The sequence below is a fragment of the Priapulus caudatus genome, unplaced genomic scaffold, assembly GCF_000485595.1.
Source record: "Priapulus caudatus unplaced genomic scaffold, Priapulus_caudatus-5.0.1 Scaffold250, whole genome shotgun sequence".
Classification (NCBI taxonomy): Eukaryota; Metazoa; Priapulida; class Priapulimorpha; order Priapulimorphida; family Priapulidae; genus Priapulus; species Priapulus caudatus.
This window is the reverse complement of record NW_014577311.1, coordinates 153,801-166,682: the sequence shown is the minus strand read 5'-3', so window position 1 is coordinate 166,682 and position 12,882 is coordinate 153,801. Positions and strand designations below refer to the sequence as shown.

General features: G+C 41.1%; 1 protein-coding gene across 5 annotated transcripts in view; it reads right to left on the bottom strand.

The window, feature by feature from the left end:
• Window positions 1-1,491: 1,491 nt before the first annotated feature.
• The window catches only part of LOC106808042 (unconventional myosin-Ic-like), a 32,982-nt gene continuing 21,591 nt past the window's right edge, over window positions 1,492-12,882 (bottom strand). For all 5 annotated transcript variants that reach the window (XM_014810590.1, XM_014810594.1, XM_014810592.1 and 2 more), the window contains 13 exons: window positions 10,397-10,570; window positions 8,932-9,135; window positions 8,598-8,774; window positions 8,225-8,448; window positions 7,107-7,366; window positions 6,617-6,756; window positions 6,173-6,361; window positions 5,217-5,372; window positions 4,956-5,097; window positions 4,627-4,697; window positions 3,403-3,503; window positions 2,865-2,964; window positions 1,492-2,570 (listed from right to left, as the gene is read on the bottom strand). In XM_014810590.1, coding sequence (XP_014666076.1) covers window positions 2,535-2,570; window positions 2,865-2,964; window positions 3,403-3,503; window positions 4,627-4,697; window positions 4,956-5,097; window positions 5,217-5,372; window positions 6,173-6,361; window positions 6,617-6,756; window positions 7,107-7,366; window positions 8,225-8,448; window positions 8,598-8,774; window positions 8,932-9,135; window positions 10,397-10,570 — 1,974 coding nt within the window. In that variant the 3' untranslated portion in view covers window positions 1,492-2,534. The remainder of the gene's footprint in view (window positions 2,571-2,864; window positions 2,965-3,402; window positions 3,504-4,626; window positions 4,698-4,955; window positions 5,098-5,216; window positions 5,373-6,172; window positions 6,362-6,616; window positions 6,757-7,106; window positions 7,367-8,224; window positions 8,449-8,597; window positions 8,775-8,931; window positions 9,136-10,396; window positions 10,571-12,882) is intronic.

Sequence of the window (12,882 nt, the reverse complement as noted above, 5' to 3'; positions counted from 1 at the left end):
TATGCCATTAGTTAATCTGACTGTAAATAATATTGTGACACTGATCTGTTTTTTATTTGCTCATTTAATACTGAGTAATGTGTGTGTGTGCGTGCGTGCGTGCGTGCGTGCGTGCGTGCGTGCGTACGTGCGTGTGTACGTACGTACGTGTGTGCATGGGTGTGCAAATTACACGTTTATTACACATTAAACATTGTATTAAGCTGGGTTTACACTACCGACTTTATGCAGTGAAATTGGCGAATTATACGAACTTTGCAGTTGTACAAGCGGCAGTGTAAACGCAAAAGTCGCGTGAGCAACTGTTTACTAACAACTGGTTGGACGATTAGAACATATTCTATTTGCCCAACTCGGTATTGCTGAATTGTATAGGTTTTTGCCATGCTGGCCACTCGTAGAACAGCAATTAGGAGGTGTGTCTGTCCACCTAGGGGGAGAGCACGTTTGTGCTTTAGGCGCCATGCTGGCAGCATGGAATACATGGAAAAATGCGTATCCGAGTCGCCTCATGTGCACACTACGGCTGAGAGGGTTTATGTCCTCCAGGGTACTGCCGGAACGTACCCTGGGTACGGTCTGGCACACCGGAACGTACCCTGGTACTATCTAATATGCCGGACCGTACCTCGCCTACTCCACTAACGAGTCTAGGGAGTTGCCTACGCCTACTCCCTAACCCTAACCCTAACCATATCAAATAGTTACCAGGGTACGTTCCGGTATACCGGACCGGGCCAGGGTACGTTCCGGCAGTACCCTGGGGGACATAGACCCTATGAGCCACACGCCGGGTCATATGTTGAAACGTTTGCCGCCTCGCGGTTGATAACGGATCGCTTTCAACATATATAGAGATGTTGGTAGAAAGAAGAAAAACCGCCTAGTTGCCTGCATAAAGTCGATAGTGTAAACCCAGCCAGATTTACACGTACGACTTTCTACTGCTGGACGTTTAATTTCGATTGCTTTGGGATTACAGGATTGCAATGCATCTAAATTGGAGCACTCTGTTTCATCCAAGGTGTTTTCCCGATATAAACTTTAATATTTATTGAAATGATTGTAACTGCAAGTGTGGAATCCTTGTTGCTGTTAAGAAGGCTATTTATAACTCTTTAGTAACTTCCTTTGGTACAGGAGCTGAACTCACTTGGATAAAACTTATATGTATACGGGTTATATTCTGCTGAGAATAATAATTATGGTACGTTGTTATAATGTATTATATATATGTTATTTTACATGTTATATTCTATTCTCAAGGTGCAACTGATTTTTAGATGCACATTTTGTTTCTAGAGAAGTCGTTGCATTACATCATTATGGACATGAACACGTAACAAATATTGCACCGCAATAGTAGAAAAATATTAAGTGCTCTTCGTACTGTACAGTATGTGTGTTGCAAAATGTCACCATAGCACCACACCTACAGGCAGAGCTAAGGTGACTATGCCTAGTTGTTATGCACAAGAAAATATGTAATTATTACATTCATCAAAAGCTACTTTATTACGAAATGTATGACAGATAAATCAATACAAATCTAGCAGTTAATAAAATCAGTCCACAATATACAGTAATATAAGGCATGTATACAACAATGTGTCTGTGTATATACAACAAAAAGTGACCAGAGTGGTAACAAATGCAAAAACCAGGTTGTCATAATTAGGAGCAAGGGATGTGTCACAAACTATCTTGGTAATTTTTCCATTTATTTTATCTATGTCACTTTATGCAATCTTATTCATAAATAACAATTTGGTAGCATATTTATTACAATTCTTTCTGCACATGATCATTTAGGGTGTATGTTTCAAATAAATTTATATTCACATTCAATGTTTCTTGAATTGCTATATAAGAGTACAAAGTATAACACAGACTCCACCATGCTACAGAAAGGTCTATGCAGCTATAAATTTTCTACAACACGAGTTGTATGTGGACTAAGACTGGCAGTTAACGAACAATAAATAGGTCCACGGAACGTAAACAGAAATTTAAACAACCACAGGGAGGATACGATAACCGATATGTCACAAGTAAAAGAGCAACTACATTTGATGTTAGCAGTTATATAATGTACAGCTGCTCATGACTTCAATATGTTGCAATTCAGTAACAAATATATAAAACACCGGATTATAAAACAATATTATATTAACTACAAAACTGTCTAGAGCAAATATGACAGGAATCTATCTTGTTCACTGTACACAAAGTAAGGAGAAGCATTTCATTTATTAATTCTGAACACACATTGCACCAGCTCTGGCACCATGCTCATTCTGTTGATTAACAACAAAAGGTGATTCTCCAAGTCCCCTACAACTCCAGTGAATAACTGTGGTTTGTTTATGTAGGCAAAATAAATTATAAGCATTTTTATGGTGGGAAAACGTTCATGACCTGATGACTGGAACATATCAGAAGGCATTTTTTAATGCAAGTTGGGCTTATACACAGTCAGGTGACATATACATCCACTCCACAGACTTGGACTGGAGTACTCAATCAAATGCTGTTCAGAATCCATTGGCGTAACCGTTGGAAGCAGTAACCTGGAAGATTAGAAAAATTAACATTATGGATTAATAGGCAACACATGAGTTCCACCACAATGACAGTCAATTATTCAGTCTACTGATGGAAAACTTGCATTTCAATAGTAAATAAATGAAAGTACATATACTTAAAAGGCTCCCACAGAACAAAGTTCATTATCCCCATGGTTTTAGGTAAACTGGTGAAGAATTTTGTCTTGATTATTAAATAACTTGGAGTTGCTTACAACGATGCGGGAAAGTACAACTTTTAAGCACAGCTTCTATTAGTAATTGCCTACGTTTACTCACCACGGTCAGGTTACCAGTCTTAGATTTTGCTATCGAAGGTTCTTCGCCCATCTGGAATTCAATTACTCCCATCTTGCCGTCTGCCATAGTGTGCGAAATGCTGTAATGCAAGGTGCAATTGCAGTTTAATTCCATTAAAATACATGCAGCAATGAGCAATCTAACACATGCACAACTATTATATATAAACAAACCAATTCGACCAAACCATAGAGGTCCTTGTGGAGCGCACAGCAGACCGAAAACAACACAGCTGTTATAAAAAGCACAGCAATATGACCACTACAAAAAATCAATAAACAGGTTTAAGATGACTTCTAAATGCAAATACGCTCATGCCGAAGGTAAAAATTATTCAAATAAACGACTTTCTATCACATGAAACACAAACATAAAAATATACTCTGCAATCACAAATCTGATGACCAGTTTCTATAAGATTTCTCCACGAGATTCTCCACTATAAGATTATAAGATTCTTTGGATGATTTCATAGGAAACAAAAATCCCACTACTGGCTGAGAGCATTGCTACTGACCTTCCACTAGCCTCCAGATGGACCATGTCCAGCTTTCGGGAGACGATGCAGATTTTTGTGACCGTCTCTATGAGCCATTTGCTCTCCAGAATCACATCACCCTGCAGGATGAAACATAAAATATGTAAGATTGGTATGCTAGATTCAGTATGAAAGATTTTCGAGCTAATAGCAATAAGAGCTCTGAGAGTGATGGGATATGTTGTGAATGGCACTGCAAAGTTACTCCACTTGTAATTGGTAGATGATGGTCACAATGCGAAAACCTAACAGAACGTGACACACTGGTCCCCTGTGTGTATATAAATCTACAAGATCATTGATTAAATCCTAGCTACCCCCTTCCGGAATCTCATCACTAATCTTCCTTTATACAGTGATAATCCACATTGCAATGACTCTAGTTATAGATTGTCGCCCCTATGGAATATGTAAATTATGACCACCAAACTTGGAATATTACACATAAATTAATTGTTATGTAATTTTTCAAAAGATTGCTTTCAACCAAAACACTTGGTGTGTTCAATCTTAATGAATAAAATTAATGTAAAACATGCAGAATGCTATTCATACACGGTTATGAGCAAGGTGGAAAACAAGAATTACGAAAAATACAACCTTCTAATTGAAAGCAATCATAATAACTGAAGTGCACAATTCAACAGAATTAATGTCAAATGTTGGACTGTATATGGCATACACACATACACATCAACATATTCACACGTGAACATTCTATTCCCTGATGGAAGGCCAACACCTTCAGGCAACATACTAGAAACTCGGACACATACAGCATGGAAACACATGTTTGACATGTGCATGCAACAGTGAGCCAACATTGTCAAGGATGGTAGAAATATACCTTGTGAACAAATGCATCTGCCTGTGTATCCTGAGTAGCATTAATAGAACAGGTATGGATACAGTACAGATATATATATATATATATATATATATAAGAAAAGATAGATCGAGTATGAGGTAGAAAACTCTGGAAGATGAAAGGTGGCACACATGATGATCAAGACATCACACAATATGAAGATTTGCATTAAACATGAGCGCCAAAGAAGAAATGCATAGAGGAAAAATCATGTAATGATAATGCATAAAAGATATACCTTAAACTATGTTAAACGATACAGTGTTTAAAATCAAAGCAACCGTTTCAATCCCAAACCCACTAACAACAATTTTGAATATCAACTGTTTGCTAACCTTTTCTTTCTTGTTCTCAGTAGGAATGTGTATAACAAACACAGAATCTGTTAGAGAGCTGACTGAGATCCCTGAAAATATAACAATTAGCATATCACATTATATTAATCTCTTAGTAATTTATTGCTTTATTAATTTTTTTTATCTAAAAGGGTTCATGTCAATAATTGTGAATAGTGAGAATTGTTGACACTTAATTATAAATATACAAAAGTGACTTTATTCGCATCATTAGATGGCAATGTACAGCAAGCACTGTTAGATAGTACATCAATATTCTCTGCTGAACTGAACATAGTTGACTGTTCTTTTTACATAACAAGAAGTACCTTTAATGGTCGTGTATGGAATCCTGTGCTTCAGCTTAAAACTTTTCTCATCCAGCAGATAGATGGCACTGTTGGTTGCGAAAAGCATCCAGTTGCGCGGCTGGTAACCATGTCGGTCATACTTCGTTACCATGGTGGAATACTGTAACAGATAATTTTTCATAAAATTCCACATTTCAGTAAAATGTCATATTTATAGCACAAACTTTAGATAACCACTTGAGAACTGCATCTCGCACATACATCAGAATTGCTTCATACCATTGTTTTCTCATCCCCGGGTTTAATTTTTGTTTCGAATTGTGACTGTGCCATGTTATCTGGTAGTCGGTGATCCTGAAAGTAATCCATGATGCTGGCTGGGTAGCTCTGTTTTTTACCACGGAAGATGGCTTCAGCCACCACTTTCTGTTCCAGCTTAAAAAAAGCAAATGACATCGATTACAAATTCGAAAATAAGTTGTTAGAAATTTTGACCCACAGTGTACTTTTTTGTCTGAAAAAAAACTGCACCTTAGCAGTCAAAGGCTAACAGTGATCTTCAAGGCAATCATCTCCCCATAATAACATATCGGTTGGTGCGTATCTAGGAACTAACGCAAGTAATGCAGCTGATTTTATTCATAAATAATTTCATTCAAACCTAGAATATTAACTGTGGAAATAATACTAAAACTATGTACCAATTAAGTCAGTATTTTCTCAAATGAAATAATCTCGAAATTCGTCAGTGCAGTATTGGATAATACAAGCCATTCTGCTATTTGGTACACGTGTCATGTAACAATACTTGACAATAATGCATTGAAACAACAGCACATTGCATTTTAAACATTGGCCCTGCTCATATATTTTCGTTGCCAAAATACAACGAATAAACACAAAAACTGGAATACTTCTAACCTGCAAATGTTCCATGTGTCGCTCCAGTGCCCCCTAATCATCAAACCTAATCATCAATTTTAATCTAGTTCCTTTTTTCTTTTATTTGACTAGACTTTAAATTACTAGTCATCCTTTCTCATCATTTGCATTGTAAATATTCATAATCATATCATCCTATTTTGTTTTAAATGTAAATTTTGTATATTGCTCATGTTAGATATCGGTCTACGAGCTAAATACAGCTCATGTTCCTGTAATTTTTATACCGATGAAAATAAATTTTATTTGAATTTGAATTTGAACCTACTAAATGCATACACCATCAAACACACCTGGTTCTTCCTTTCTGGAGATAGTGAGCGCACGTATTTTCGCACGAGCGTCCGCGTGCATAACGGATGCAGCAGCACGTCTGTCTCGTTGACGGCTCTCGGGCAGGGCTGCCACACCTTATCCAGCACAGATCTCGGCAGTTTCCTGCTCAGTCTCAGCAGGTACTCTCTCCTCACGTACTGCAGAAACTGTGAAATAGCAGTGCGTAAACTCGGGGTTAACGAGCGAGCGAAAATGTTGTCGGCGATAACGACGGCAAAGCAAACCACAAGTGTGCGCTGCTTTCTTACGCTGCTTTCCTACTAGAACTGCACGCGTTGTTGATAAAGAACATACATCTACATTAATTAAAAATAAACAGGAAATAGAAATAGGGACTATAAAAAATAAATAGGAATAAAGAATGGACTACGTGTTGACACAGGTACGGTAATATCGCGCACCTCGGCATTGGCCTCACACGGCGGCTCATGACGGGTCATGAAACCCTTCACAAATCTCCGCAGTACGATCGCAGCGTGGCGCCGCCTGGCGAGCAGTCGCTTAGCTAGTACTCTCCTCCAATACTTGGTGATGCACGTCACTGTAACAGTAGTTAGGAAAAGTACCGACAATCAGCTCGGAGAATCAACCCTTCTCATAAAACATTGCCGCTTTGACCCCCCCCCCACACCCCTGATTACCGTCACGTCTGTATTGCACTTGTCGAACTCCCCTGCACTTGTCACTCCCCTCACAGCCCTATCAATCCCACATCAACGCTCACACTGATGTAATACCCATGGGCTACGCTCTCAATAACGAGGCTTAAAGGTGACATTTTTAAATAAACAAAAATGACTGTTGCCGTTAAAAAAAAACTATCATCCAAGTTTAGAATTCCAAAAAATAAAATTTTGTCAAGTTGTTGACGAAACGTCTGTGCATGCGTACCTGCAAGCTGCATGCTCACGTAGGCTCGCCTCTGCCTGAAGCCCTTGAACTTGGCCTGTATGAGACAGGCGAGCTGATGCTTCCTCTGCTGCAGGGCATCCTCTGTCTCAAACAGCGTACGCGGGCTTCGCACGAATATCTTTGTGCGGCCGAGCTTGTAAGAGCTGGGGTTGTAGCCGAGGTGCTCACAGATGAGCTGCACCCCCGTCTTCGCCGGACCGTTAAAGCTCGGCCACGTAGCCGGGCAAAGACTCTTGTACCTGAGAAATAAGACGAGGAAGGATGTCAGCACTATCTAGTGCTGGAAGAACTATCTAGTGCTGGAAGAACTATCTAGTGCTGGAAGAACTATCTAGTGCTGGAAGAACTATCTAGTGCTGGAAAATGGGAAATGATATCGTGCGTAATTTCCTGTTAATTGACCATGGATCGCTGACTCATACTCTTGTGACTATGGGCAATGCAAGATAATCCGTGATGGTGGCTTAGTGGCTACATGAGTTTACATTGTGATTTACGCCACTAAACTATACACTTCTATGGAAATCGGTGTTCAAATATTTTATCGCAGAAGTTGGCACAAATATTCCCTACACCATTATATTTTACATCATTTTAGCGACGCGCCAATGCAGTGACGTGTGAAATTTACCTATGCATTTTCCCTGTATACAACACATACCACACATACCACACAATACACGCGACGATAGAAACCCCTGGCATCGACAGTGAACATACTGTTAATCTAAACACGAATACATTTGCAAAGATTCATCTGAGAAGCTCACCCCAAGCGCTGTCACACTGCTAGCTCAGCCATCGTGTAACGACCGACATTATAACAGGGTTTATTCTGAGGGAAAATTAGACAAAGGAGGTAATGGTCAGTTTGGGAAAAAACACGCATGATGGATTCAAAGGTGTGTCGTAGGCACGCATGCAGATGCGGGAGTTCTGGGGGGTCTTCCCCTAGCAAAATTTAAAAAATTTGAATGTCTTACCTGCATTTGAACATTTTCACAACGGCGATGTTAAATTTGACAATGGCGGTGCGCCACTGTGCCTCTTATGTATAAGAAACCCTGTATAAACTATCTCGAGGCGACGGTGCTCACCGATGCACGAAGAAGTCGTAGTTGCGCTTGTAGGCGAAGCCGGCGCGCCGCACCCGCAGGTTCTCGACCAGACCCAGGTACTTCACCTGGTGCCGGACGATCTTTTCCGTGAAGATGCCCGACCGCTTAGCGTCGTTCGGCTTGATGCAGCGGATGTACGACGGCTCCTTCGACATGAGGATGACCATCAGCTGTGAAAGACTCGTCTTGAACTGTGTTCCCGCCTGGAAGCAGAGTAAGAGAAGAGCGGGATTAGCACAGTGGCTCTGCATCGACGAACGACGCTGGTCATTGAGTCATCGACAGCGTCAGTGTACGAGACAGAGGGTGCGTGTGTAGATGATGTCGGAGCAGTCGTCACCAGAATTCTCACCGTTTCCGGCCGTTTCTTGCTCTCCATCTCGGCAGCTGTGAAGATGGTGGAGGTGATGCTATTAGTCGTCTCTATCATGGCTTCCTTTAGACTTCTGAACAGGAGATCGTTGTTCTTGTCTAGGAAGCCGGTCACACTGTACGTTACATCGCCGGCATAGTGCTTCAGCTGAAACTCCTGTGAGGAAGAACAGACTCAATATAAGACACTGAAATAATGTGGATAAAAGTATACACGCCACGTGCAAAGCCAAAATGTCGCTAAACTAAAAATCGCAGGACACGTTACTGTACTAGAGCTGTTTTCTCCTCATAAAAAACAATTCCATCTTAACCTCTCTGGAGATCTCCTTCCTGGCTGCCTTGTGATCTCGGAAGTGCGGATGTACAACTGTGTCCTCCATCTTGGATAAGAAAGTAGCGTCTGTGGTCTCCCCCGGCAACAGGCATTCCTCGTCCAATATAGCAATTATGCCTCGATGCTTCTCCTCAATTAAGTCACAGATAATCTTGTTGTTGAAGTATTCCACTGGCTCCCACTGAAAGTGAGACAATATTATTATGGAATAGATTATAGAACTGCTGTTCGCTGCCCTTAAATTTCGAACCTCGTCTGTTAAACTGTGGCCTGCAGCTTGTTTCTCTATGCTCCACAAAGAAGACTAGTGCAGCTTCAGGCCACAATTAAAAACATATTTGTTTGCCCTCACCCGACCCAGGCTGAAATAGTTTGGCTAGGTAGGTAGGCTTTTTTGGGGGTGTCATTTTCAGTATGGGGTCTACATGCTGGCGTGTGCTTGTGTGGAGATACCTTTTATGTTGCATGTTTGTTTTGCTTGGTACATATAATGTATTGCCCACAAATTTATATAATGTACAGTGATTCAATTTGTAAAAAAATGAAAGTGTCAATGACACTGTAGCTCACCACAAAAAAGGACACAAATGAGGGAGTAAGAAGAAGTCAGTTTTAATTGAGCAACCATCGACGTACATTATAGAAACGATTGCCATCTGTATATCGCAATAATAATTTATAAACCAAAATGAATCACAATTTGTGACCGTAGATGGCGCTATACCCGCTTTGTAGCGATGGCGTTTGAAATAAATAGGTTATGCTGTGTTCCAACATGTTTTGTAAATCTTTACTCTAATATAGACGTTTTATCGGCAGGGTGGAAAGGAAATACCAATTTTACATTAAAGATATTGTCAATGAAATCTTGTAAAACGAACGAGACAAGTGTGACACCACAGACTGTTTGTGTCTATATAATATGCTATATAATTGCCAAACCCTACCTAATTTGCATAATTTTTTTTAAATATCAAAACCCCTAGCCCTTATTCATTCACATACCAAAAATGAGCAAAATCCGTTGAACCTGAACTGACTAATGGCAATTCCCATTTTTGCCAAAAAATTGCCGTGGCTCAAAAGTACATCGACTGGCGTGCTTCAAAATAGGACGTTTAATATGGGAGCACAGCAGTAACAACTATACCCAATTTCAAACATGTGGGCCAAACGGTTCCTGAGTTATCGTTGACCGAAGCGAAATGTTGACGGACGGACGGACGCACAACGGACGACGACCCATGGCAATAGCTCAGCTTGACGATGTCAAGGTGAGCTAAAAATGAATGGGAAAGATCAATAAAATTGTTTGAGTCGGCCCCTTTTTGGCGGGTCGGTCGGGTGAAGGCAAACAAACAATATTTTTATTATGGCCTAAACATCAAAGGTTAACATATGATTAGAGCCTAACATATAAGGCTAGTGCAGCTTCAGCTCACCTCGATGCCCTCCCTCAGGTATTCGTCCTGTTCTGACTTCAGCGTCAGCTCGATGAACAGCTGCTGCAGCTTCTCGTTGCAGTAGTTGATGCAGAACTGTTCGAAGCCATTCACGTCGAAGATCTCGAAGCCGTAGATGTCCAGCAGTCCCATCACGGTCTGACCGTGCTGCTCCTGTGTACAGCAGCAGACAGCAGCGGTCAATACACAGAGCAAGCACGCGAGGACTGCTATGTCCTGGTCGTCACGTAACAGTCACATGTCATTATGAATGGTGGCATACATATTTTTTTCTTCGGAGGGAAGTCTTATTGCGACCGCATAGAGCACGCGATGCTTCGGAAAATGTCGTTGTATTAAATTTTAAGTCGACAAAGCAAAATTTTATTGAAACAATATCAGACATAGATAATCGTATTAGGGTTTCCTTTTTCTGGTGTTTTTAAAAAGCTGCCGAAGGCCACTTAGGGGGGGGGGATTGTTTTTAAAAATTGGTGCATTCTGAGATCATCTGAGCAGTAATTTTGATGTCTAGAATGCAAAAATTTATCAGATCCGGTCCCCCGGACGCCTGCCGACCCCTCTTTGCCCATTTCTAGGTTTTTATAACGAATTTACATATATATAAGTAAATCTTTACCAGAAAAACTAGCGCTACACAAGATTTTTTTATGGAGACAATATAAAAGAAGTGTGTGTGTGTGTGTGTGTGCGCGCGCGCGCGTGCGTGCGTGTGTATGCTTTTTTCTCTTTTTTTGTGGTAAAAAGGGGGGGTCCGGACCCCCTCGACCCCCCTCTTGATCCGCCCCTGCGTATCATCATGGGTACTCCGGTTAGCTCCTGTTAGCCATGTCAATGCATTCCTGATCACATAGTCATACACATCTTCCTATATAGTCTACTAGCCAGCCTAGTGAACCTAGAAATGTCGAGTACTATAAGGTTTTATGTTGGAAATGAAATATACAGGGTCATAAGGACTCAGAAACTGCCGGATGCTAATTTGCACATGTGTAGCATTTTGCATAATCGGCCTAATTAGCATATTAATTAGGTCAAATCACTAAATCAAGAATATCTTCCTTAGTAATGCACATAGAGACTTCATTCGTGTGTCTAGACCCATGTTTTCGACACTAAGCAATTGATCTGACATGGATTCAAACCCCTACCATCCTTCCGACTGCCAGAAATCCAATATGGCTGCCATGCATAATGAGGTAAACCGTAACATCACCATAACTCAGCAACTGTTGGAAGACAGAGACTTTGTTTTGATGTTTAGACCCATGTTCTTAACACCAAGGATTCCATCGTCTATAGGACTTATATATTTAACAGTAAGTTATTATTATATATGAAAATGTTAAATATTATGATGCAGCTAGATCATGGAATACATAGATGAACACCCAACACCATCAAACTACATACTATTCGCCTTCGTCTTCATGGTTGTGATCATTCTCTCCAGTCTCCAGATCATCTTCTCCTTCCTTCTGCTCTTCATATCCTTCTTCAGCATCATCTCGTTGTGTCAGTGAGTTACAACACTCATTTCCTCCTTCACACACACAGTAGCAGGTACATGACAATCCATTTGCTGCACAACCACACTTCCTGCTGCAGGCATTCCCCTCTGCTCGGCAGCTGCAGCTAATGACGTCCATGAGGTTTTTTGGTGTGGTAGGTCTCTTTGACAGCACTGGTACCACTTCATCATTTACAGTAACTTCCCATCCATAGTTAGTGATTTGGACAGCAGGAGGGTCATCCTTGTCCGCAGCCTTCCATAGCATCATTTGGAGATGTGCTCTCCGGATATGGAATCCCAGGTTGATGTCTGTTGGTGGAAGGGACTTCACGGATGGAGGATTCTTTCGCTTGCGATAATCTCGTACCTGGAAGCATTCATTGACGTGCTTTTCTTCTGGCCATATAAATGTAGGAAGAAGGCTTTGCCAGTTGCCATCAGGTCACTGTCAGTGACATCGTTCTCTCCAAGAACTGAGTTTAGTCCAGCAATATCAGTCTGGTTGAGCACTTTCAGGGCGGACACTTTCCCTTTCCCATTAGGATAGGACACAGTGTCACAGCCTGAGAGTGCGTGCATTCCCAATATTCTTTTGCATTTCTCCCGAGCTTGGTGACAGTGGCATTGATGGCAAGCACGGATCCATCCCACTTTTATCGCAAGCGAAAGAATCCTCTATCCGTGAAGTCCCTTCCACCAACAGACATCAACCTGGGATTCCATATCCGGAGAGCACATCTCCAAATGATGCTATGGAAGGCTGCGGACAAGGCTGACCCTCCTGCTGTCCGCAAATCACTAACTATGGATGGAAAGTTACGTTAAATGATGAAGTGGTACCAGTGCTGTCAAAAGAACCTACCGCACCAAAAAACCTCGATGGACGTCATTAGCTGCAGGCTGCGCGAGCAGAGGAGGAATTGCACGCAGCAGGAAGTGTGGTTGTGCAGCA